Source organism: Neolamprologus multifasciatus, chromosome 4, assembly GCF_963576455.1.
Source record: "Neolamprologus multifasciatus chromosome 4, fNeoMul1.2, whole genome shotgun sequence".
Classification (NCBI taxonomy): domain Eukaryota; kingdom Metazoa; phylum Chordata; class Actinopteri; order Cichliformes; family Cichlidae; genus Neolamprologus; species Neolamprologus multifasciatus.
In genome coordinates, this window is record NC_140442.1 from 10558704 (window position 1) to 10584671 (window position 25968).

The 25968-nt window shown below is 40.5% G+C and overlaps 3 protein-coding genes across 3 annotated transcripts; 1 reads left to right on the forward strand and 2 right to left on the reverse strand.

Annotated features, from left to right (window-relative positions):
• The first annotated feature begins 1302 nt into the window (after positions 1-1302).
• On the forward strand, positions 1303-14733 carry mrtfbb (myocardin related transcription factor Bb). The gene is made up of 14 exons (XM_085156193.1): positions 1303-1628; positions 4799-4864; positions 7145-7200; positions 7292-7367; positions 7572-7733; positions 8129-8286; positions 8511-8657; positions 9763-10010; positions 10292-10424; positions 10535-11404; positions 12143-12253; positions 12372-12509; positions 12583-12643; positions 12735-14733. The coding sequence occupies exons 1-14, from the start codon at positions 1529-1531 to the stop codon at positions 13163-13165; spliced, it is 2757 nt and encodes a 918-aa protein (XP_085012319.1). The 5' UTR covers positions 1303-1528; the 3' UTR covers positions 13166-14733.
• LOC146519805 (uncharacterized) lies at positions 14540-18959 on the reverse strand. Its single transcript, XM_085156209.1, has 6 exons — positions 18910-18959; positions 16180-16326; positions 15916-16050; positions 15743-15844; positions 15296-15443; positions 14540-15160 (listed from the first exon to the last, which is right to left on the reverse strand). Exons 2-6 carry the CDS (start codon positions 16316-16318, stop codon positions 15052-15054), a joined length of 633 nt encoding a protein of 210 aa, XP_085012335.1. The 5' UTR covers positions 16319-16326; positions 18910-18959; the 3' UTR covers positions 14540-15051.
• Positions 16612-25914, reverse strand: snrnp25 (small nuclear ribonucleoprotein 25). The gene is made up of 5 exons (XM_085156212.1): positions 25539-25914; positions 21358-21448; positions 21128-21233; positions 20964-21038; positions 16612-20866 (listed from the first exon to the last, which is right to left on the reverse strand). The coding sequence occupies exons 1-5, from the start codon at positions 25770-25772 to the stop codon at positions 20809-20811; spliced, it is 564 nt and encodes a 187-aa protein (XP_085012338.1). The 5' UTR covers positions 25773-25914; the 3' UTR covers positions 16612-20808.
• Between the last annotated feature and the right edge of the window lie 54 nt (positions 25915-25968).

A 25968-nucleotide genomic window follows, 5' to 3' on the forward strand; every position in this document is an offset into this window, starting at 1 on the left:
CTTAGAAGAAAATAAGAAAAATATCCGACAACTAAGAACTTATATTTTAGAAAAAAGCTGTAAAATAAAGGTCTTGATGCAGCGGCCAGAGTTTCTTGTATAAAACAAATTCTTTTCATTTAATATTCTAGGCTTTAACCAGTAAGGGTGCAAATGAAAATGTAGCAGGGAAGACTTTGAGAAGTAGACAGTAACAGCTGGATGATTTTTTTAACCTCCGTCTTTTGTGAACGGATTAAAATCTTATTTTTAAACTAATCTCACTATTTTAATGACTATACTGAACTGGGTTCCTGCACTGGACTACCAATAACAAAGATATGGAAATTTTGAGAGCCCACAGCTAGATATTCGCTGTGGTTTAATACAGGTGTGCACGCATTCCTAAAAGCTTTTGTTTTGTTTCTATATCCAGCAGACTTGGAAGAAATGACATGCAGGAAGATGTTTTTCCACATTCCTAAAAAGCTCCTCCTACTACTCTCCCATATTTTTTATCGTCTTGTTGTGCATCAGTGTTGAATCCCCACTGTGGGCTGTCATAACATGCTGTGCCTGCCCTCTACCAGTTCTGTTTATCATCTCTATTTTTCCCCGTCCCACGCTGTTAGACATGCATATTTCTTGATCCCACAAGTGACATTATTAATCCAGATTGCAGTTGTCCACTCCTCCACAGCATGCATTGACCTCACAGTCAAGCGCAGCGCTGCCACAGCATCATGTCTTTGCAGCGTCGCCTTGACACGAGATCGTTTTGGCTCACATGCAATCCTTCCTGGATCCACTGAGACACACACAACTTCCCACAATTAGTCTAATCCGCTCCTATCTCATTTCCTGTTAGCGTTTTTCTAGCCGAGGAAAGGCAAAGACGACTAGCAAAGATGTTTTTGGATGTCCCCTCTTTAAATTTCTCTTTAGTTTTGATTTTTTGGGGGGTTTACTGGGAATCTAGAAAGAAAGAAACACTCTAAATATGTCATTTTGCAAAAACACCTCAAGGGATAATCACTCATTTAAAAATCAAATCATCCCACTATGTGTTCTTGTCATTGTTATTTAGTGCAACAAGGGTCCCTGCGCGCACACACACACACACACACACACATACATACACACACACACACGCTATTTCTCATAAAGATGTGCCAACTCAAAATTCATCACAGCCTGTTTTGATTAGCTTCCTATTGGTTGCCAGTAAATGTTTTGGTCCCAGGCCAAGTGAATTTCCCCAGCATAAGAAATATTGATTATTACCACGCTTAAAAGTTGTTCCCTCTGGTGTCGTGTTGCAATTTGAGTCTTCTGTGAACACAACACAGTGACCTAGCGAGGGTTAACGCCAGCACCACTGTGTTCCCTCCTTCTGACGTTGAGTGAGCGCTCACACATACTTACACACACTTTCTCCACTGAGGCCGGCAGAGAGACGGAGAGAGAGCGAGCCAGCTGTCGTCCTCTCAGCGCTGGCTCTTTCCTCCCTCTCGCTGACTCCCGTGTTCTCCACTGGCCTCATCACCACATGGGACTCCAGACCTGGCCACCAATCGAACTACAACTTTTCCCTATGGCGTGCCTTGACGTGGAGACCCCTTCCATCTGCAGGGGTAAATTCAAATCAGGTACTGCTTCTTTCTTTTTTTTCTAACCAGAAAGCTTTGTTGTAATGTAATGTTAATCCCCTAAGCGGAGCGCAGGGGGGGGATTGTTGTGATGTACACACAGCCATAACAGGAAATGACAGTAAAAGCTCATCATCGTGACTCAAGTGGAGCATCACTTCTTTTGAATTCTGATGAATTTGTTTAAGTAGAAAGTACTTACCCATCGCTTTAAATTACCTGTGTTCAAACTGGCACTCTGTAGGATCACTATTATAAGGTATTACCTCACAGAAGCATGACTTCACCCTTGTAATGCGCAAACACAATGAAGTAACTTCAACTGATGTGCAGTAGTTGGATATGCTGCTAATCAGGATTCTGATCATTATTTGCATGTTTTTATCTTCCTGGTTTGCATTCATCACCAGGACATTCCTCTAAGCAAGTGACCTCTGCCAGTAAAACACAATATACCTGTCTTGTTAGTGATTTATAGGCTTTGTTTGGCAATGTGAGAAAAATTCTAGTTCCAGCAAGAATAGTTCTAGTTCCACTAGAACTATTCTTGCTGCTTTTACAAAAATCCTTATTCATTACCTGACTAAGTATATCTCTTTCTTAATAGATTCAGATCACTTTGCCAGGACAGAGTAATAATCTGACACTAATCTGACCAAATCCTAACAAAGTAAATGCTGGGGAAAGAGTATGTTTGTGTGGGATGATGCTGATACCGATATTAGGAATTAGTCTGAGACTTTAATGTGTCTATCTTTAAAAAAAAAAATCACAATCTTTGCAGGTTTGGCATTTAGCCAAAATGTGTTTCCTTGAATTTTACTCCTTTGCTAAAAAAAAAAAAAAAAAAATACAAAAAGCTTGACAGGAAGCAGAAGTTTGTGCTTCTGCTTCACTTCACATCATATTTTCCCCTGTGTATTTATACTCTTTAAAACTCAAACAACTTGCTTCCACACAGTCATTCTGCTTTTTCATTGTCATTGGATGAAACCTTAAAAAAACTTTTGCCATTTAAAATGTGGGATAATGTTATTAAAAGGCTTTTCTTTCCCATATAAAGCGAGAAACCTGGTTGCCCTGACACCTAATCATGGCAGAAAGGAAGCAATATGTTTTTACTTTCTTATTAATATGATTCTGGCTTTTTTCACAGCATTGAGATGCTGAGATAATGTCTTGCTGATGAATTCTCTGCGTTGTTAAATGTAGGATGTACATGTGTTTTATTATCGATAAGTTTGCAGGTATTTTTTTTTCCAAAGATTGAAGTCAGCCTTTAAGTTTCTAGGCTCCACGCAATGGCATGAAAGGAAAATCCAAATGACATTTGTGATAGACTAATTTTATCTCAATATTCATGATGCATGCCATCATAAATGCCTCAAATGCTGTTAAAGTGGGACTCTGTTTGGAGAATTCTGTATTTATAACTGCAAAATCAACATAACCCAGCATGAGACTCTTTCTAAACTAAATTCAGCTTTGGCCACACCAGTTTTTATTTGTATTGTTTCAGAGGTCTGATGGGAGACCTCCAGGGATGATTTGCTGAGAACAACATGGGTCTGAGATTAGAGATTACATCAGTAGACAAGGATTTGAGCCGAGCCCCCTCTCTATGTTTCTCCAAAACCTCTGTTTACGCTTTGCTGGTGAGCAGGAGAGCGGAGCCAGTTTGCATCACGGAGAAGGTTAGCCAGGGTTCAGGTTGAACCAAAGATGACACCGAGTGATGAGGAGGACCCGGCATGAGTTGTAACCCCATACTACCATACCTCAAATTAAAAATTGCATTCTCTGTCAGAGCTAGGAGGCAATTTTTGATATTATTCATATGTTGTAGTATGCACTCTTCTCTTGCTTGTGGCATTTTCTACAATCTTCCGTTATGATCCATCTCTGGCTGACCATAAACCCCTCTGGCCTGTGTTTGTAATAGGAAACACAGCAGGCAGAGCAGGCACACTGTGTTCTCTGTCCCGCAGTGGATGGGCTGCTATGAGAGTGGCCTCGGCCTTCCACCCTTTGCCTCGGTTCTTGTCACTCCGCGTTCCCTTGCCCACCAGTAGAAGCCCATGAACGTCCCCTCGTCTCTGCGTACGAATGCAGAGCCCACCCCCTTAACTACCCCCAAATTTCATGGTTCCCAGGCCTTGTTCTCACAGCTGCCCAGTTTATTTTTGCTAGCGTGAGTCACAGAGGCCCGTTCAGAAGCAGCGCCTTTCCCAGGAGAGTTGAGCAGGTCTGCCTTGTATTTGTGTGTGTTTGTGTATGAGTGGGAGCTGCTCCCCACCCCCCAAAAATGCCCCTGAGTAGATCAAGCTAAAGTTAACTTCACTGTACTACGAGGGTGACAATAAAGGCCTCACGTACCTCACCACCGCCACTTCATTCGTTCCCATCACCCATCGGCTTCTCTTCAGACTTTTTTTTTTTTTTGCCTGCACTGAATTGTGGCATTCTACTGAAATAACATGTCCACGCTCACGTGTTTATAAATGTTTAAACAACGTCTTACTACAGTTTATATTTTTGGGGAAATAAAACCGAAGTTCATCCAAGTGCTATATGCAGAGCTCGCATGCAAGACTCAACAATTTCTGTTGGAAGATAGTCATGTCTTTGATGTTCCACAGTAACATGACTGGTCACTTCTTATCCATCCAAAGCAAGATTAGTTTTTAAAAACAATTTATTAAATAGACACAAGTTACTTGGCTCTCAGTGGTGTCATGACCAGCTCAAGTTTTCCTCATTATTGTAACTGCAGGTCTGACATTAATCCCTCTTTTATCTGTTTGTGTTCTTCTCTGTAGTTACTTTATTTCCTCAGCGCATTTGCAACCCACACAGAGATATTGCCTCTCACTGGGAAGGCTGTCAGCCAATCACACTGTTTGCGTGTTGTAAAATGTGTGGTACTCCTCACAACCCCTGAGCTAAAACCATACAGGAAGAGTACAGAATGTCTGTGGTGGTGAACGGGGTTTACAGTTGAGCCTTTCGGGCAGCGTATTGATTGAGAAATAATAAGTGCCTTGTTTTATTTGAAGTCTTGCAGGTTTCGCAGTTCAAAGCCAGAAGGGATGGTTGTTAGGTGACTCAGTCAAACTGCTTCTGAATGGTAAAAGTTTAACCCTGACCTCTGTGTCTCCGCTTTCTCATAGTCCTGCAGCTCTGTCTGCAGCAGAGGAGAACTCGGGAGCAACTTGTGGACCAAGGCATCATGCCGCGTGAGTGTTTTAACTACATAAGACAACAGTGAACATCACCAACAGTGTTAATAAGAAATAAAAAATGTATAGCTAGCAAAATATTCAGTTTTTATTTCTCCCAAATTAACAGGCTCCATTAGCAAATAGCTGGTGAACATAGGGGATCATGAAGCAACTCAAAATACAGAATTTTTTGTGCTTTTATTTGATAATTTAATAAATCAAATCTAGTGGGATCTGCAAGAGTAGAGCCAACCCTTGGGCTTGTAATCAGGATAGTTTTTCTGAGCATGCACATCTGGAAGGAGACCCAGGGGTAGGTTTTGAATGTACTGGAGAGATAATATAGCTCAGCTTACCTTAGGAAAGTGTCCTACAAAATGTTGCTGGGTAGAAGGACATCCAGTATACACTGCTTATCATGAATTCTCTGCAATGATTGGATAAGTGGAAGAAACTAGACTGAGGGATGGATGCACGGATTTAAATGGAGCCCATTAGTGTGAAATAATGAGTTTCTTTAACTACAAGTAATTTGAGCCAAACGCTCAGGCTTCAGACTGTTTTCAGGACGTTTCTATTCTTGACTGTGTGTGATGTGAAAGAGATGGAATATCCCTTGACAGGCATACAAGTGTGAGTACAGAAATTCCGGCTGAACCTGCTGATCAAACCTCAAATTTACCAGGGGCAGCCAATCAGAAGAAAGTTGGTATGAATTGAGGGTGGGACTGAAGAGAGAGGAGCTAAAACGACTTGTTTGAGACAGTGGAAGAACTGAGGAGCTGCACCGAAGCCTAATACAGGATCAATCAGGATTATTTTGACTTATAAATCATGCAAAGCCACTTTAGTAGAGTCCAAGAATGGAGAATATGGATTTCAGAGTTAGTATAATAGATCCTCTTTGTACATCAAACTGCTTTACTTTATAAGGGCTGTTTTATAGAATTATGTCAGAGGCTGAAATCGCTTCACTGTGCTTGAAAACCTGGTGAAAATGGTTGGAATATATAACAGATAAATGACACACTGGTGTCAAAGCTGGAGAGGCTTTCTCCGCTTTAATACCATCCACATCCATCCTTTGATCCAGCAGAGGTGGAGCTGACTCGGTCCCTGTTTTACCTCCCTCCAGCGAGCCTTTTGTTTAGGAGTACAGTCAATAAAAGATGAGCTGAAACTGTGACAGAATCCCACTGAGAGCTGGAAAGACAGAAAGAGAAAAAGATGGACATCTTCCTCTTTATCTGGTTCTGTCATGAAAAGCCCCCTATAGTCAAGTTTTCAGGTCCTCTCTGGCTCCACGCGGCCTCATGAGTCAGCGGCTGGGCCTTCAGTGGAGGTCAGACGCCCCCCCACCCCTCTGCGGCCTGGCCAAGCGTAGCCTGCACACAAGCCTCGCAGGCCATTCTCCATAGCAATCTGCCTCTCCTACACTTAAAGGCTTATGATAGGTATGCAGTGAGGTTTTGGTCATGAGGAATGTTTGCTTTGCTCCTCTGACACACTCCTCAGAGCACCCCCCAGGCAGAGTGTCCTTAAACCAAACAATGTTCGTCATAGCAGAGGTGACTCGCCGGTGAGCCAGACCTCGTCTGAAGCTCAACAAGTTTACTCTGTCAGATCAGAAATTAGGACGGAATAATCGTTGTTTGAGTCAGCTAAACTGACACTTCCTGTCAGACACCCGCCCACGAGCTGCAGATTATTAATGACACGCCATTGAATGCCAAAAAGGAGAGAAATAATAAACAATGACATGAAACTGGATGACCCTGCAGTGTGAAAATTGTTTTTTGGCATATTTGGGGAATAAAGATGCATTTTATCTTCCTTCTTTTCTTCTTTATACCTGCTTACACTGTATGTAACAAATGTGTATTTGTAGTTTAGATTTTTTTTACATATGTGTTGTCCATAATTTTAAACACTTTATGTCGGCATACAGTACGTGATTTGTACTTTTGAGAAAACTGCTTGATAACTTTAAAATACTTTTTAATGAGGGCCATTATGAAAAGTATATGTTTTAGAAATACTGAGATTTCCTGTGCTATTATACTTATGCTGTTACACCATCATTTCTGTTGAGTACAATCTTATCACTAAGAGGCTTGCTACATAAACATACTTTGTCATGATATCAAAGGCAGACAAAGGGGAAACTATTTAGGATTAGAAAGAAAAATGCAAAAAGACGTCAGTCTTAAAATCAAAGGAACATTTGTGTGTGTGAAATTAGCCTGTATTAAACAAGAAAATGTATTGATTTCTTATGGATTTCTCTTCTCGTAGCCCTAAAAGCACCTGCTGCCTTCCATGAGCAAATTCGCAGCCTGGAGAGAGCCAGGGTAAGCCAGCAATGAATGCACTCTAGCCTGCAGATGATCACAATCCTGTACCCAGAGTATTTTCTTTTCTTTTTTTTCTTTTCTTAAACAGACTGGGACCTTCCTGAAGCACAAACTCTGCAGCCGACCCGGGCGTTCTGAGCTGGTCCGCATGCACATCCTACAAGGTAATCATCCGGGGGTGTTTTCTTACTGGGCAAGAGTGTTGAGATAAGAGAGATGATTACCTTTGTGTTTAACAAAGTTATAACCACACGCATGGCTTTTGTGAGGTCTGGTTCAGTCTGCTGTGAGTCAGTATGATAAAGCAGTTTGAGAGACTGACTGATACTGGCCAGATCACAGATGAACATCCTCTTTGTGTTTATCAGAGACACATGCAGAGCCCTCCCTGCAGGCCACACAAATGAAGCTGAAGAGGGCCAGACTGACTGATGATCTCAATGAGAAGATCGCCCAGAGGCCCGGACCCATGGAGCTGGTGGAGAAGAACATCCTGCCTGTGGACCCCGGTGTTGAGGAGGTTAATAATGGTAGAGCCTCATTGTTATTATTATATCTGTTCACCACTTACAGTGAGTGCAGCGAAGGTAATTCAAACCAGCTGTGCAGCACATCTGGTGGGTTTTTATCTATTTTTAATGATGTATTATCTTTGTTTGGGAAGCAAAGGCCTGCTGTGAGAAAGGTCTCCCAGTTTAATTACAGCAGTAAAACTGTGATAATGTTAATACTGATAAGCTGGCCCTCACTGAAAAAACTGTAGCTTGTTTTTTATGACATCTACGTTGAAATATCTCAGCAGGGCAGTCTCAGCTTACATCTCTAAACTATAGTCAGAGATTTTTTGCTCTATTTGCATTATTTTTATTTATCCTTGAAATAAATAATAACCAGCGTTTGCTTATTTTTTGATCCTGTGCCACAGGTGGTAGCAAGGTGGATCGTGCGAATACACCTGACACTTCGGACGTGTACAACTTTGATGAGGACAGCAGCGATGCCTTTTCACCGCAACATCCTGCAAGCCAACACTCTCCCAGCTCTACATCGGCCTCGCCGCGGGAGTCTGAAAACTCCATACAGGTACAACAACACCAGTGTCAGACGACCAAAAACCTAGGTTACTTAAGTTGCTACATACAGCACATAAGCTGTGTTTTAGTAGCTCATTTTTCAAGTGTTTATCAGCCTATTTTGGGTCATATTTTCTTCCTTTTCATAGATGGCATGATCGTTAGCAGGTGTTTCAGCTTTGCTGTTCTTACTGAGGGGCTCATGTGATTTTGCTCTCTCTTTACTTTTCTTAGCACTCCCCACCACCCAGCTCACAGTCTGCATCAGATTTAAACAACCCTATGCCCACCGGTGAGCAACAAAGCAACCTACAATCAACTCAACCTCAACCTGTCACCACTGTCGTCACCTGTGTTACACCGGGGCCAGTTCTTGTGAAGGTGACATTTCTCTTAGTCATTTTAATGTGATCTTACAGCTAAAGTTAGATTAGTGATGCTTTTTTAAAATCCTCTGAGGTCTTAAATCATCATCTATGACATGTAAACATGACCAATAACACTATCATATAAAAACATGAGATTTTTGGCTGTGGGAAAATAGTCTCCAAAGTCTTGGCAATCTGACCTTCAAAATAACTATCTGTATTTCCCCTAAAAAAAAAAACAATCTTCTTTATTTTTCTAAAATAAAAAAAAAAGAAGTTTATGGTTACTTGTCATTGTTGTCGTGTAGTTTATACGCAGCTGTTGCAGTGTTGACCTCTGGCTCTGTTTTCCTGACTTATTTTCTTCATCTGTGTGTTTGATTTATTTTGTTTGCTTCCTTTGAAAATGTGACGAGAGACACAATGTCAGAGTCTGTTATTTCTCATGCTAAAAGTTACATCAGTTTTGGCTCAGACAAACAAAATTCAGCATTTAGCTGGAGTTGAGCGCAGGTGAAAGAGCAAGGGTTAAAGTTCTTTCACCCATCCAGAGGTTTAAATCTGTGCCACAGTTTGTCTATATTTAGGGTCAAATGACAGGCTGGCCCTCCTCATCGTGGCTAAGCTGTGAATCAAAGAACGGGAGTGAAGCTATAACTTATCCATTTATCATAATCCAGTTATCCTCAGAGTATAAGCTAAACTCTCCCTCCCTTTGAACATAATAAGGGAGTGAGTATGACAAACTGGAAAGTGAGTGCTTGTTTAACCCGGCCTGAGTTTCTGATTTCATTGCTAGAACCTGCTGCTCTTGTGCCAAGCCATTTTCATGAGTACTACATCCTGTAATTGCAGGTGGTAAAACAATAAGTGTAACATTTCCACTACCCGTTTCCTCATCCTGCTGTTCTCATCGAGTGTCAGAGCAATGTTAATGTTAAAGTTATAAAAGTACCGTATCAGTTCCAAATCATACAGTGTTGGTACTGGCACTGCAAACTGTCTTCCCTGATAAAGTTAACTGGACTGGCCTGAGATCAGTCATGAGGAAAGAATATCCTCCAGATGGTCCTCTCTGGTCTTATGTACCCCTTTTTTGTGTGTGTTGTGCTCTGCAGCAAAGCTTGGCTAAGCCTCCTGCTGAAAAAAGCCGCAGCAAAAAGAGCAAAGAGCCAAAACCACGAGTGAAGAAGTTGAAGTACCATCAGTATATTCCCCCGGACCAGAAACAAGAGCTTAATGAAGCGCCAATGGACTCTGCTTACGCCCGCCTCCTGCAGCAACAGCAGCAGTTCTTGCAGCTCCAGATCCTAAACCAGCAGAAGCAGCAACAGCAGCAATACAATTACCAGGCCTCCAAGCTCAAGTATGGCTCCATTAAACTTTACTTCATCGCAGTCAGGATTTTTCTTATCCTCATTACAATTACTTCAACATTGATTTTCAAATCCTCAGTCAGACGTACGCACCTTGTTATGTAAAATGTAATAACTGTCATCACGGTTTAATCACAGCTGCTTTTTGTCTCAATTACTCTGCATTTCCTGCTCACAGCTTCCTACACAGAAGGTGCTCATTATGAAAAATGGATTAAAGAAAAAAATCCCTCTCTCATCTGCACTCCCTTTTCTTGACATCTTATTACAGCAGACCAACAACTGAGGTACAAACCAGCTGTTCTAACATTGCTTTTAGTGGAAATGCTGCGTCTGCCCCTTTGCAGCTCCACCACATGAACCGCAAGCCGGATCACTTACCAGCTAATCTGGACGAGATGAAGGTGACGCACTGCAGCCTGCGCAGCCTGATTGTATCATGCATATATATCTGCTGCAGAGGTGAACGAGCTGAGTGTTGTGCAGCTGTTTTACAAGTCTTTTATCTTTACAGGTAGCTGAGCTGAAAATGGAATTAAAACTCAGATCTTTGCCTGTTTCTGGGACCAAGACTGAGTTGATCGAGAGGCTAAAGCTGTATCAGGAGAACTCTAGCATCCAGACTGCTGCTCCCATCGATGCATCAATCTCACATTCAGAAACTCCTAAATTAACCCCACCAGTGTCCCCTATTGCTTCTAGAGTCTCTAATCTGGGCATAGAAGATAATAGTATGGCAGACAGTCCAACAAAACTGCTTTCAGATGCTCCAGCCCATCATGCTCCCTGCATGAGCTCCCCACAGAGTGTGCCACATGAGGAGTGTCCCGTGGAGACAAAATCCCACGAGCAGGACTCTGAAAAGGACAAACGGCTACATGAAAAGGAGCGTCAGATTAAGGAACTAATGAGGAAGCTGGAGCAGGAGCAGAGGCTAGTGGAGGAACTGAAGATGCAATTGGAGGTGGAGAAAAGGAGTCAACAGGGAGACTCTCCATCTCAGCTCAGTCCTCTGCTTCCTGTCCAGATCAAAGAGGAACGCAGGACTCCGTCAAACTGCACTGCATCCTGCAGCTCTCCTGGTCTGCCAGTACTGGTCAAACAGGAAGAGCCTGCAGATCAGAGCCACGTAGCCAGTCAAAATCAATTCATTCTCGGTCACCAGACCATCACACAGTCTGAATCCCGTCAGCCTGCGCAGGCCGGAGCTCAGATCCTACTGCCCGCATCCCTTCCTGCCTCAGCAGCCACTATCCAGCTTCCCACCAAAGGCATTGCATTACACACAGGCCTTATCCAGGCTTCTGGATCGGTGCCACAGAAAACAGAGGCCTCAGCAGCAATACATCAGCAATGCAGCACTCAAACCCAGCCACTGGCAAAGGTAAGAAAAAAAGATACGCTGCTTCTACAGACTGCCTCAGCCTGTCTCCCCATTCATCACCACTATCAGCTGTGACTTTGTGCTCAGTTTAGTCTCCTTGTAGGAACTGGAAACGTATCAATGCGTATGTATGCGTGCCTGAAATCATAAATCCAGTATTGTGCTGTGTAAACACAAGATAACATCATAAATGTTCTGCCATGTTTTTCGTGGCACTGCATAATATATCACGTAACTAATTTAACAGTCAGTTACGCACTACCATGGCTAATGCATCTTCCTTGATGCTACGGTAATAACAGGCCTCTGCTGAGTGGTGGCATCTTTCACTCCGCACATCAAAAGAAAGCCTGTGGAAACGTGTGTTACTCGAGCAGGTGCTGAGTGAGAGCTGACCATCTTGCCCTCATCGCTCCCAGTCATTCCTCTGCTCTGAGTCCGACATGCAGGCAGAATTAGTAACAGAACCCTGCTTAACTCAACCGCAGCTCTCATGGTTTACCCTGCAAACAGTGCCGTCATAGGTAGATAAAACATTGTCATCCTCCGGCTGGAGAGGGGCTGAAGAAATTTAATTCAAGATGTCTTTGCGTAAAAGTGAATGATCCACAGTGGGTTTTCTTTCAGGTTTCCACAGTTCTCATGCAGCTGCGCTGCTACTTTAACCAAACTCCCTGAGAGAAAGTATGTTTGATTGCACTGATGCCTCCGTGCTGACCTCTTCAATTCTCTGTGCAGACGTGGAGGATTAATACCGCGGCACAGAACTTTCTCAATACATTCCCAGTGAGTGGATGCACTGCAGGAGCTTCTTCAGGCCAGGCTCTTCCCAAAGGACCTACAAACAAGGTGGAGATTATCCTTATGTTCCTTCTGCTTATATTTACTTTTTCTGTAAAGCATGCAAGAATTAATGTTATGTAGCTAGTATTTTTGTATTTGATGTTGTTTATTTCCTGTTTATTAGCCTCCCTGTTCCAGCCAGTCTCCAAACAGTTTGATCTTGCAGCATCCAAAATTCACGAACCATGTGTCAAAGTGTAAAGACCCACCGCGCTATGAGGATGCCGTTAAACAGAAACGCAGCATGTTAACAGCTGTTCAGGCAAGAATCTGCTACATAAATATAGCATCTCACTTGTGTCATTCAGACATGTAACGGTTTCTTTTCTCTGCAGGGTCCCACTGCGGCCAGCCAGGAGATGGATGACCTGTTTGACGTGTTGCTGGAGAGTGGTGGTGAGAATACTGGGTGTGATTTGATTATTGTGATACCTTTATGAGGTTTTAAATCTCACCATGTCCTTCTCTTTTTCTTCTTTTTTTTCAGAGATCTCCCCCTATATTACACAGGATCCTCCCAACCTGGATAAGCTTCTTGTGGTGACAGCTAGTGTAACCACCCTTCCCATCAACACAGCTTTATCCCGCCCTCCACCCTTAGTCCAGGTAGCAAAGCTGCCTGCGTGCGTGACCTCCGACTCCCGGCTGGAAACCCTCCTGGAGGGCGCACTGCTCCCTGACACAGAACCACAAAAACTGAAGCTGATGGAGGAGTTACATGCACCTGGGGACACCATGGAAGTGGATTTTAATGACAACATGTCCACCTCTGCTCTCAACATGGACAACATGGATTGGCTGGATCTCACTCTGTCTGTGCCAGCAGAGGAGGGTCACTCTTTGGATGTGTCAGTGCCAGTAGGCGTCTTCTCGTCTGACTTCCTGGACTCTAGTGAACTGCACTTGAACTGGGACTGAGTGCTGTCAAGGCGATCGTTTTTCATTGTGAGAGAAGACTGCTTTTGTTTCCATGAGACAATAAGAGCTGTTTGGATGCTTCAGCAGCTCCGTTCTGCTTTCCAGACAGATAAATCAGCTCTGTAATAATCTCATCGTGCAACATCACTTTAGAAGTTGCTGAACTGCTTCCTTTGAGGTCCTCTGGTTGTATCGGGAGACAGATAAAGTTAGAGTGGTACTGGCAGTTTGAGCTGAAAGTGGAAGTAAGCTTTTAAGATTTCCATCTCAAGACACGCCGCTGATTTGTTATCAGTTTCATTTAATGTTATTGATTCATCTTAGTCCTCTGATCTCAGTGAATGTAGAGCTTTACAGTCAGCGTGGTGTGAGCAGAAAGAGCAGGAAAATGTCCCAAATCCTGGCCACAGTGCTAACAGCCACACAGCGAATGTAGCTGAGGGCTGCTGTGTAGTTTACTCCACCCTGTCTTGGAATGATTATCACTATCAAAACAGATCGTAAACACACAACCGCTGCACGATCCTTGTGTGTATGTGAATTGTGAAGTATAAATCAGATGTTTAATTTGAGCTGGGAGTGTGAACATGATGAAATTAGAATAAGGGCCACAACAAGCAGCCCAGCTGCTCTGACTAAACCAGGGCCAGTATTTATTACCAAAAAAAAAAAACATGTTTTCCTCTCTTGCACTTTGCAAAACAGATCAAAGAGTGAAGACAAGTCTGGTATGTATCTCACCGTGCATCTGTACACACTGTCAAACATACGCGAGACAAATGCGAGCTTAAAAAAAGGGAGCCAGACAGAGAAAGAGAGAGCCAGACTCTTCACTTACAGCGATGGACTGATTCCTAAAGGCTGAAGATGTTTGAATAATTTATTTTCATTTTTCAGTAAATAGACATCTGCGCAGCTTACAAACACCACCAGAGAAAAATAACAGAAGTATGATCCAGCGCTCGTTTTTGTTTCAGCATCATTTCAAAATCAAATAACCGTCAGATGTTACAAGTGAGGTTGTAGTTCAGTGACATCTACTGGCCACATCTGATCTGAATCAGCTTCATACAAACAAATGGAAGGCGTGCTATCCTTTTGGTTTCTGTTGTTAATAGTGACACAAACCATTATATCTTGGCAGTACAGTGTGTGTGTAATAACTGTGTCATATTCTTAAATTATTGATGACTTACTGGCAGTTTCTAAGCCACCCAAATATGGAAATAGTTGTTATGAAAATGATGCAAATTTCTATTATTTTTTTATTTCTTTTCCCCATCTCCTCCTTTGTGCCTCATTTGACCACCCAAGTGTCTCTCCTTAAAAAGGGGTTATGTGCTGGAATGACAAATGTTTAGTCTTTACTACACTAGCATAACTCGGCATACAAAAACCTTGCATTTGTATGATTTACACATGATGTATTTATGTTGGCTTTTTATACAAATATTAACAGTCGTTTTGTAAATACAGAGATTCTTTGGGATTTCAGTGTCTGGCTATGAGCTTCAGCACTTGCCCTTCACTGCTTGCCATTAAAAATTTACAAGGAAAGTCTGTAATTTTGAAGTTTTATTGTATTTAAAAAAGATTTGAAAATAACTAGCATGTTTAAAGTACCAAAGTATTAATGAAATATACATTTTTTTACACAAACATGCCTGAAAAATGCATTATAATATGCATATGCATAAAGGCAGAAACCACCCGTCTCGTCTGACAGGCTTCTAAAAAGTAATAGCAGCTATAGTTTGAGATTACAAACATCACCGGTCATGCACTGATGTTCAGTGCATTGTGCAGGAGACCCTTTGCAGCTGTGTTGTTATTATCACTAGGCAGATATCCAGCGTCTTCTCCATCTTTCCCTATCTGCTTTCATCTCAGAGCTTTTTAATAGTTTTGATTAATGTTCGACACTTAGGACATCTGTGGTTGGTGGACTTGAACCTATCCATGCAAAAGGGGATGAGGCAGCAACCAGCCACACAGCTGCGAAAGAAGAAACAAGAAGACACTTAAGTGACAACTAGCCTGGAAGCTGTGTAACGGTGACAATAACACTGGCTAGACAAACAGAAACAGTCCAAATCTTTTAATGGTAAATCTGGAAGGAGACTTTCATACCCTACTAAAGCTGTCATGATGCACACCAGCCATGTCACACTGCTGACAGAGGAGAACGTCTCTGTCGTGATGAACTGCCGACACTCTGGGCACTGTGTCCTGCACGGAACTGCCGGGAGCTTGTCCAGCTCCAGAACCACTTCAGGGGCTGTGAAGGGAAGCAATGCATGATTGATGATTTATTTTATAAAAACAAAACATCCGTCTCTCTCGTTTTAAACTTGGACAAACTGTTAAATAGTTTTCCACAAAAAAGAAAAACACACACATGAAAGTACAAAAATCAGTAGCATCAAGTCATATTGGATCTGCAGCTAAGGGAAAATGCACTCAAGAAGCCCCGATCCAAGCACAAGTATCTGCATGCAGTCCTCACCACGAGTGCGATTTTCATTCAACTTTTCATTCTTTTAAGTTTTACAGGACAAATTTCCAAAAGTAGCTCACCTGGGATAGTAGGCGGAGCCACAACATAGACAATATTACAGCCAGGAGGAGGAGAAGGAGGAGCGGCAGAATCTATATTCTCTTTGTCTGTGAAACTGACCACTAACAAAGAAGAACAAATGTGGTTAGCTGCGTAAAGTGTGCTAGATTTGCTGTAGCAAACTGCGACTCACCTTTCTTGTGCTGTTTGTTTTTGGTGGCATTGAGCATGTTGTCGTAATTTTTCTGGAGCTCGGACTGTTTTTCATTCAGCTCCTTCAGTTTCTCATCGATGCTCTCAATCTCCTTCTGAGTAGAGACTGCTTCCTCTGATTATAAAAACAAAACAGTAACCATACAGAGATTATACATATAGCGCAACTTGCTTTTATTCCTCATGGAAAATATAAAAGACTGCAAACAGCCATCACTGTCACAGAAGTTGCTTGAGTGCTCACCTGTTTGTCCAAACTCAGCTCGATTCCTCAACTCTTGAAATATGCACAGAATGTTTTTCCTCTCCTTAAGTTGTACCCTTTTGAGTGAGAGATGTTTCATCTCAGTGGCTATCTCTTTTAGTTCGCTGTCTAAATCCATGGCAACTGCTGGAAGGACAGAAGCAGAAGAGAAAGCGTGATCTTATTTAATTGCAGACATTATTTTTGCACCAGTTAAGCATCTAAAATGTTACTGTGAATCAAAGATTTACAAATGTGCTTCTTTTCTAAACCCCACATTCTAAATGAGATCTTTGTCTTTATCTTTGTCTTTAAGTTGTAAGAGGCAGAAAATAGTAGAAATCCAACTCCCTGTTTATTCCTATCGCTTTCTTTTTCACATAAAGTTGTTAAAATGACAATGATTGTGTAATTTTATTTTATGGAAGTCGGATTCCATGATTATCCTAATCATTTTTCATATTGTATTTGTTGTAGTTGTTTTTACGTTTGGTTCTTGTTGTTTTTTGAGCTATTTTCATTTTCTGTTCTGTTCAGTGTTCGTTTGTATTTGGTTTGGTTTACAAAATACGGAATAATTGTTCTCAATTATGCCAAAAACATGTTACCTACAGCATCTTTAAGATGGCTCAGAGACTTGAAAGGCTCTTCTAGCATCTGCTGTCATTAGGTAAACCTGATCAACTGCGAAACACAAATATCTAACCAGCCAATCGTGCGAACACAACTCAATATGTTTAGGCATTTGTGCAAGACAAACTGCTGAAGTTCAACCTGAGAGTCAGATGGGAAAGAAAGATGATTTAGGCGTTTTTGAACGTGACGTGCTTGTTGGTGCCAGACGGGCTAGTCTGAGTATTTTAGAATCTTTTGATCTGCTGGGATTTTTCCCAAACAAACATCCTTAGCGTTTTCAGAGAATGGTCCAAAAAACGGAAAATATCTTACTTATGTCATCAATAGAAATGCCCTGATGATGGTAGAGATCAGAGTAGAATAGCTAGATTACTTTGAACTGACTGGAAGGCAACAGTAACTCAAATAGCTACTCGAAACATATCAACATATCAAACCTTTATACAGATACCAGGTGCCACTCCCATCAGCTAGGAACAGGAAGCATGTTGTGGAGGATATTCTCTTGATGCTCTTTGTGCCCCGTAGTTTAAATGACACAGTACACTTGAATATTGTTGCTGACCTTTTATGACCCGTCTTCTGATTGTTGCTTCCATCAGGGTAACACACCATGTCACAAAACTCAAATCACCTTACACTATCTTGAACATGAAGTTTTCTGCACTAAAATGACCTCCACAGCCACCTGTGCTTAATCCAACACAGCACCTTTGGGATATTGTGGATCAGGAGGTTCACATCATAACAAATCTGAAGCAGCTTTGTGATGCTATCATGTCATCATAGACCAGAATTTTGGGGAATGTTTCCAGCACCTTGTTGAATCTATACCACGAAGAATCGAGGCAGTTCTGAACCCAAAAGGGGTCCAAAAAGTGATTGCCAGTATTTAAGCTGTTGTAAATAGCTCGTTGGCCTATAATCTGTCACACATCTCTCATGAATGATATTTAGTCATGAACATTTCCATCACAACGTAAAGACTGCAATCAGTTTTTTGGCAAAGTGACTTTTAACAGTTCTATAAAGATATTTTAACTGGCAAAAAAAGACTGGACTGATTATAATGTGACTGATTATAGTACAACAATGCAGGGTCACCAGAATACTTGCAAAACAAATCAATTTTATATAAATCCCTTCTGTGAATTTACCAGTATAACTATGGATATTAGACAAAATGCACATACAAACATCAGCAACCACTTTTTGGCACAATTCCCAGGACCGAACGTTATTATAGTTAACTGACATGTAACTAAAAACTAAAACCAGATTTTAAAAATCGTAGTTAACTACAATGAAACTCAAAACGAGACTTTTGGAATAAAGAATTTTGTGAACTTAGAAAACTGCATACAATAAAATAAAACCATTAGTTTTAGTGTTTGCTAGTTTAGTTTAAATAAATAAAAACTGTGGACTATAATGTGCTGGTGATAAAGTTCATATTCTTTTAATTCATTCCAACCATATCTATTTACATATATGATTTGCTTATCTTGTTCCCCCTTCAAATATTTAGCACGAGATCAGCATCAAACATGCAAGTTTTAAGCTTAACAAAACAGGTGCACCGTGTTTTGGCTTTAACAAAACACTCTGGAATTTACTTCCTCTTACCGAAAGATTTTTAAATCTATATATGTATTGGACTAAATGTTGTTAGTTTTTTTCTAATTCTGCAAATACCCCTTGTAACTATTTTGCAAATAAACTATAGAAATAAAGTTTATTACTACTGATATGAAATAAAAAAAAGATGCATGACATGAGTTCATCCAGCATGTGGTCAAATATGCTGCTTTCTCTGAATCAGATAAATTGGTCACAACCATCTGCAGCTAATTAAAAGAAACATGGCTTCTCAGGTCTGATTGGATGCTTAGAAAACAAGCAAAAGATCTATAAAACAGAAAGAGACACGGACGCTGATGATTGCGTGTAATCGTCTGATCAATCTTATATAAAACAAGTTCAAATAAGTATCCAACTGCACTGATGCTCCGCTGTAACATTAATCTAACATCTCAACTTATGACCTCATAAAAATCTATTTCACCATTATTTAATAGAAGATATCTGCTTTACCTTCTTCTGTTCCTGCCGTATCGTGTATATCCTGTAACACTGGTACTGGTTCAACAACAGCAAACTGTTCTCGTGGAATATTCAAATCATCAGGTTATGGTTATAACCTTATATGCAAGCCTAGGAAAACAGCTGTTATTGCACAGGTATGCAAAAGTCTCTAGACGCCATCTTTTTATCTTTTGCTAAGAAAATGGGGATTTACACACATGCACAAACACAGTTTGCAATTTAAAAACTATTCTGTACAATTTTAACAAGCTTGAAAGCCAATAGTTGGTTGGCCCTTTTATTCTTCAACACATTCTGAACTCTCTTATGCAAGCTTTCTAGTAATTTCTTTAAGCAGTTTTCAGGAATAGTTCTCCAGGGTTTTTAAAGGACATTTAAAGCTCTGATCACACATTGCTTCAGTAATGTTGAGGTGTGGGCTCTAGGGAGGCCAGTCCATAGCTAACAATGTGCCAGTGTGTTTTTATTTTTAATGCACCGGCAGGAAAAGCACACCATGCTGAAAAATGAAGCCATTGCCAATCAGTTGCTTTCCTCTTGGTATTGAATGGTGGGTCAAAGTTTGGTGGTAAGTTTGGGGCGATCGTGGCTCAAGAGTTGGGAGTTCACCTTGTAATAGGAAGGTTGCCGGTTCAAGCCCCGGCTTGGACAGTCTCAGTCGTTGTGTTCTTGGGCAAGACACTTCAGCCGTTGCCTACTGGTGGTGGTCAGAGGGCCCGGTGTCCGGCAGCCTCGCCCCTGTCAGTGCGCCCCAGGGTGGCTGTGGCTACAATGTAGCTTGCCATCACCAGTGTGTGAGTGCTTAGGGACTAGCAGAGCGCTATACAAGTACAGGCCATTTCTTTTTCTGCATTCTTTATTCCATCTGTTTTGACAGGATTCCCAACAACACTCGATTAAATGGAGCCCAAAATATAACCGTGCTTTATAGATGTTTGTAGAGACTCACTCTTCTACTTCTCCCTTGACCTCTTCTGTACACACTTAAGATGGTTTGAACCAAAACTTTCAAATATGCATTCATCACTCTATAAAAGCACTGTTTCCACTGACTTTAAGTAGAATTCTTGTGGAAATTTGCATACCTCAGCCTTTTCACCTGGTCCCCCTTCCTCAAGAATGACTCCTTGACAGCCACTCTGCTTCAGCAACCATATTATGGACCGACTGAAGGGCCAAATGTATCTTTCAGGTCCTGAGTCAGGTCATGGCTGGATTTTTATTTGCATTTTTTTTTTTTTCAGATTATGTTTACCTGCTGCACTTCTTCTTTTGGCCTCCACTAATGTTTTTTAAGTACATGCTGCACACCACGGTGAGATATGCAAAGGTTTTGCCTAGTAGCTCTTTGGAAATCACCTTTATGCACAAAATACTATTTATGCCTGTGAAACTTATCTGACCATTCTGCAGACTCAATATAAGAAAGTGGAACATATCATGTGTTTTGTGACAGGTTGCCAGTAACAAAGTGCCTAAATATCACATTTAAGTGGTTCTTTGCTTGGATGTCTGAAATGTGTAGATACAACACTGGTTCATACTTTGGGTTAGGTGTCTTGTTTGTGCTTGAATGCTTCATAGCTCAAAGGTACAAGGACTGGAATGAAAGTGAGTGAGAAAGCATCCAGTGTCCAAAGGCAAACAAATACCTTTAGAAAACCTGAAGAACTATAATGACTTTAAGAAGTACAAGAAAGTCTGGCTTCTTTAAAGCATAACTGCACACTGGAAACAAAAGAGACAACTTATAAATATTTTATTTACATGAAGCCTCTTTGAGAGGCTAAAAAACTACAGCAACATTTTTTTTTAAGTTATTTTAAGAATAAAACGCTGTGAGCACGAGCACACACAAGGACTGCAGCAAACAGTGTTTTTCGTGGTTCACTTTTTCCTGAGTCTCTTCATGAACGTCACTTCATCTCTGTTCCTGATCCCATAGCTGAAGATATACACAAATGAAAAAAGAGAGGGAGGGGGTGAATGGATAATAAGTGTTATCAACACTGTTAAATAAAGTGCTAACTTGATACACTTACTCTTTAAGCCTCATCTTGTCATCTTCGAGCTTCTCGCCCTGAAATACTAAATGATACGTCCTCCAAACATATCTCCTGGAAACACAGAACACAGGGAAAGAGTAAAAATAGGATTTTTTTTTAAACATGCCCTTTTTCATTCTTGTGTTTGTGAGTGTGTTTACCAGCTGATGTGTTTCACGCCGCCTTCGCGTTGCTGTTTTAGCTCCATAAATCTGCAAATAGCCTTCTTCAGATCAAGGACCGTAGCATTTTGCACCACCACAATCGCTATGAGGAAAAAAAGCAGTTTGTATGTTTTTGATTTTTCTGATTTTTTTAATCAGAAGAGTATAAAAGGCTTTGCGAATCTAAAAAGCATGTAAACAGAAAACAAGGCCGCTTCAGCACTTACGCATCACTTCACCGTCTGCTTTCAAGACTCTTACAGTCATCGCCTGGCCGTACTCCAAAGCAATCTGAGAGTTGACCTCCTCCAGAGTCACCTGAACATAAATATTTTTTCATTTTTTTGTCGGCACATAAATTCACTTGGTCTCAAAAACACGCAGGGAGTTCCTGGATGTTCATAGTTTAGTTTTAGTTTCGCTTATACTTAATGTTTTGATCTATTTAATTTATTTTTGAGTCATACTTCTAAGAACAAAAGCCAAACTGTTTTCTTTTTAGCCACTTCCTAGTTCTTTGAGCCTATATAATATGGAAATTAATTTTTGAGGTTTTTCATTTAGACAAAATAAAAAAGCAATTCATGCAGCACCAGTTTAGCTGGTGCAGGTAACAGGTCCAACTGGTAATCTGCAAGATTGAATGCAGAGGCAGAGGTCAGACTCCAACACAGCCCTTAGCTGCATGTCTTCCTGCGCTCACTGGCTCTCTGCTTTCCTGTCTCCTCGTCACTGCATAACATAATGACAATGAGAAGCCCCCAAATAATGTAAAAAAAAAATTGCATTAAAAATTAACCAATTTATGCTGGTTTTGGGCTTTTATGACGTCAGTTGGAGACATTTCCCAGTGGACTGAGTCCTTTTGCTCTGCTGTGAGGAGTCTGCTCTACCAAAGATATTATTGCGAGCAGTTGTTCAGTCAAAGTGTACAGAGGGATACAAAAGGTGGAAAGGAGTGGAACAGAGAGAAATATAGTACCTGTGAGAGTCCAGCTCAGTAAAAAACATCAGCCGAAGCACAAGTTTCTTTTCACGCTGTTGAAGCGTGAAAAGAAGCTGAATTAGATTTTCATGCCCTTAGGATTTTATGTTTTGGCACGTGTAACACAGGAAATTCCCAACTTTTGGGAAAAATAAAGTCCCCTTGCAGGAATCTGCTCTTTATTTCAAAGTGCAAGAGAGGAGGCATTGTTAGGCTTTTTATTGCGCAAGCAGCTTGAAGAGCCTACTGCAGGTCCTGAGAACAACTGAAAATGCTGCGATGTTCCACTTCAGCCTGTGATTTTTAATCTTTTTTACATTTATTTTTATTGCATTTTGTTCTGTATCATTATTATTATTATTTTTTATTATTCACTGATCAGACCCCTATAAAATACTGCTATGCCGACAACTTCCAAATTTACTTCCCCCTGAACTTGGATGTCTCTGACCCACTACAACCTTTGTTCAGCTGTCTTTGTGATGTTAAAGTTTGGCTATCACAAAACTTTCTCACTTTGAATGAAAATAAAACTGAAGTAATTGTCTTTGATAGTCATACCCCTCTGGGTCAGTTAACAGACACCCTTGGTCCTCTTGCCAGCCATCTCTCTCGCACGGTAAGAAACCTTGGAGTGTTTTTGGATAGCTTTCTTAAATTGGAGAACCAAGTGTCCTCAGTGGTAAAAACTAGCTTTTATCAGTTGCGTTTGATATCAAAGGCGAATCCCTATATTCCTTTAAAAGTACTTTAAAAACTTATTCATGCATTTATCACCTCTAGACTGGACTATTGTAACTGTCTATACCTGGGCCTCCAACAATCCTCCTTCTACCGCTTGCAGTTAGTTCAAAATGCTGCTGCACGCTTTCTAACAGGTACTAGAAAGTATGATCATATCACCCCAGTTCTGGCTAATTTGCACTGGCTCCCTGTCAAACATCATATAGATTTTAAAATTCTTTTGCTTACTTTTAAAATTTTAAACAATTTGGCACCCAGTTACCTGACTGAACTCCTCCGCTTGTATCACCCCAGGAGGGCACTACGATCATCTTAAATAGTTACTTGAACAATAGGTTCCAAAATGTGAGTATTAATAACATGAAATCTAAGCTTAGAAAAGTAACTTGTGGAGTTCCGCAAGGATCTGTTTTGGGACCTAAGTTATTTTTACTTTATATAAATGATATTTGTACAGCCAGTGATACTTTAAAATATGGGATATTTGCTGATGACACAAACTTATTTTGTTCTGGAAAGGACATAAAGAAATGACTGAAAACAGTGGAAAAGAACTCATGAAGTTAAATAGATGGTGTGTATTTAATAAACTATCATTGAATGAAAGTAAAACAAAATTTATGTTATTTGGAGGTAGTAAAAGTAATATTAAAGTTAAATTGAATTTAAATAATGTTGAAATTGAAAGAGTATATGAGAGTAATTATTGATGATAAACTTTGTTGGAAGCCCCACATAGAACATGTGAAACGGAAATTATCCAAGTCTAGTTCTATTCTTTATAAAACAAGAGATTCTATGAATAAGAACTGCCTTTATTTATTGTATACTTCCCTTTGTTTGCCTTATATGACCTATTGTGCGGAAATTTGGGGGAACATTGCAAAAAAGAGCTATCACAATAATAAATAAAGTTGGATATAGGGAGTCCACCAACCAGTTTTTTGTAGGATCATCTGTGTTAAAATTCATGGACATTATATATTCTAAAAGTTTAGAAATGATATATCAAGTGATGAAAAAGAATGTTCCAATTTGTATTTTAAGTATGTTTAAACTAAGAGATGGAAAATATGATTTGAGGGGGTCTTATGTGTTTGAAATACCTAAAGTGAGAACCAATGTTAAGTATAGATGTGTGTCAGTTATGGGAGTGAAATTATGGAATGGACCTAATGATGAACTGAAGATGTGTTTTTCTTTGTCATTTTTCAGGAAGAATTTAAACATTTGTATCATACAAGGTTATAGAAAACCTGGTTTGATGAATAACTTTGTGTTGATTTAATTTCTTGAGTTATCATTGATTTCTTTTCAAACTGTTATATAACTTATTTATCAACGCTATTTATTTTCTAGGTCAAGGATTTGATTATTCCTATGGGGTAAAGGATAGGATCATTATAAGCCACAAGGCTTCAGCCTATTCCTTTTTGGGTTACTGTTTGATTGAGTACTTTATGTAAATGATAATCTGTTGTTGTTGTTGTTGTTGTTGTTGACCAAAATAAATATTTCACATTCATTTCACATTAATCTCTTGCTGTTTTTTTGCTGATTGTTAAGCACTTTGATCAACCCTGTTGTTTGTAAATGTGCTATATAAATGAATAAACCTGAACCTACAGTGTTGAACAACAGGTTGTTACGGCATTTTTGCTAGTTAAGCATGCGTGTTTTGACAAAACCAGACACTAGCGTCTTTATACACTCAATGGAAAATTTGGAAGACAAGCCTTTTTAACTTCTACATATATTTAAACAGCCATGGTAGCAATTAGGCATTGTCATGATGTCACGCTGAAGATCAAACCAAGAATCAAAAGGATGAAGAAAAGTTACTTTTACTGCAGCATATCATGTTGGCTGGTCTGAGTATTTCAGAAAGTGCTGATCTACTTGGATTTTACCATACAACTATCTCCAGGGTTTACAGAGAAAAAGAGAAAATATCCAGCGAGCGTCAGTTCTCTAGGTGAGAACCAGTGATTTGATGAAGCCAGAGGTCAGATAAGAATAGCCAGAATGCTTCAGTAACTCCAACAACCGTTTGTTATAAACAACGTATCAGAAGAGCATCTTTGAACGTGCAACACATCAAACTCTGAAGCAGGCATCCTACAAAAGCAGAAGACCACACTGGGGGGCGACACTCCTGTTACCTAAAACCAGGGAGGCTAAAATTCACACACTCACTAAAACTGAATAATAGTAGATTGGGAAAATGTTGCCTTGTCTGATGTGTCTTGATTTCTGTTGCAATGTGGGGATATTTTCTTTGCACACTTTGGGATGTTTAGTACCAGCCGAGAGTCGATGAAACCCAACAGCCTATATATACCCCCTACTATTGCTGACAATGTCCAACTCTTTATGACCACATGTAGCCATCATCTAAAGGCTGCTTCCAGCAAGATAACAGCATGTCACAAAGCTCAAAACATCTCAAGCTGGTTTCTTTAACACAACAATGAATTCACAGACACCAGATCTCAGTCCAACATAGCACCTTTATGATGGATCAGGATACTAGGAGTGGCCGGTGAATGTATACCAATATACCAATGGCTTTGTAATAAGTCATTATATGAGGTGATGTCTCTTTTGACCATAAATGCAAATCTCTTGTCTGTATGTATGCGATGCACATGCGCATGTTTCATGTAGTGTACGGAGCACCTGAATCGGCAGGTCACAGAGCAAAGGATCCTGCACGAGTCGAGCAAGTCCTTCCTCGAAAATATCCAAGATTTCTGAATGAGGAAGAGCGTCCTCATCTTCCTCCTCTTCGCCTTGAGTTGCTGTATGTGTCACATCTTCCTCTTTTACCTCTTCTTCATCCTTCACTGATTGTCCTCCTCCTTCTGCAGCTCCAGCAGCAGCAGCGGTACCTGCTCTCTGCTCCTCCTCCATCACCGCCAGCTGCTAAATTTACTCAACAGACAAGCAGCTTAACAGGCAGTTTATCGACTTAATTTATAACTTAGGGGAAAATATACTTTTTAATGGAAACTAATTTAACTGGAAGCCCGTGGAAGTAAGTGCGTCCGTCACCAATAATAACCGGGTGAGGAAATGGGGCTCAGAAAACATGGTTCCGCTTAATAAG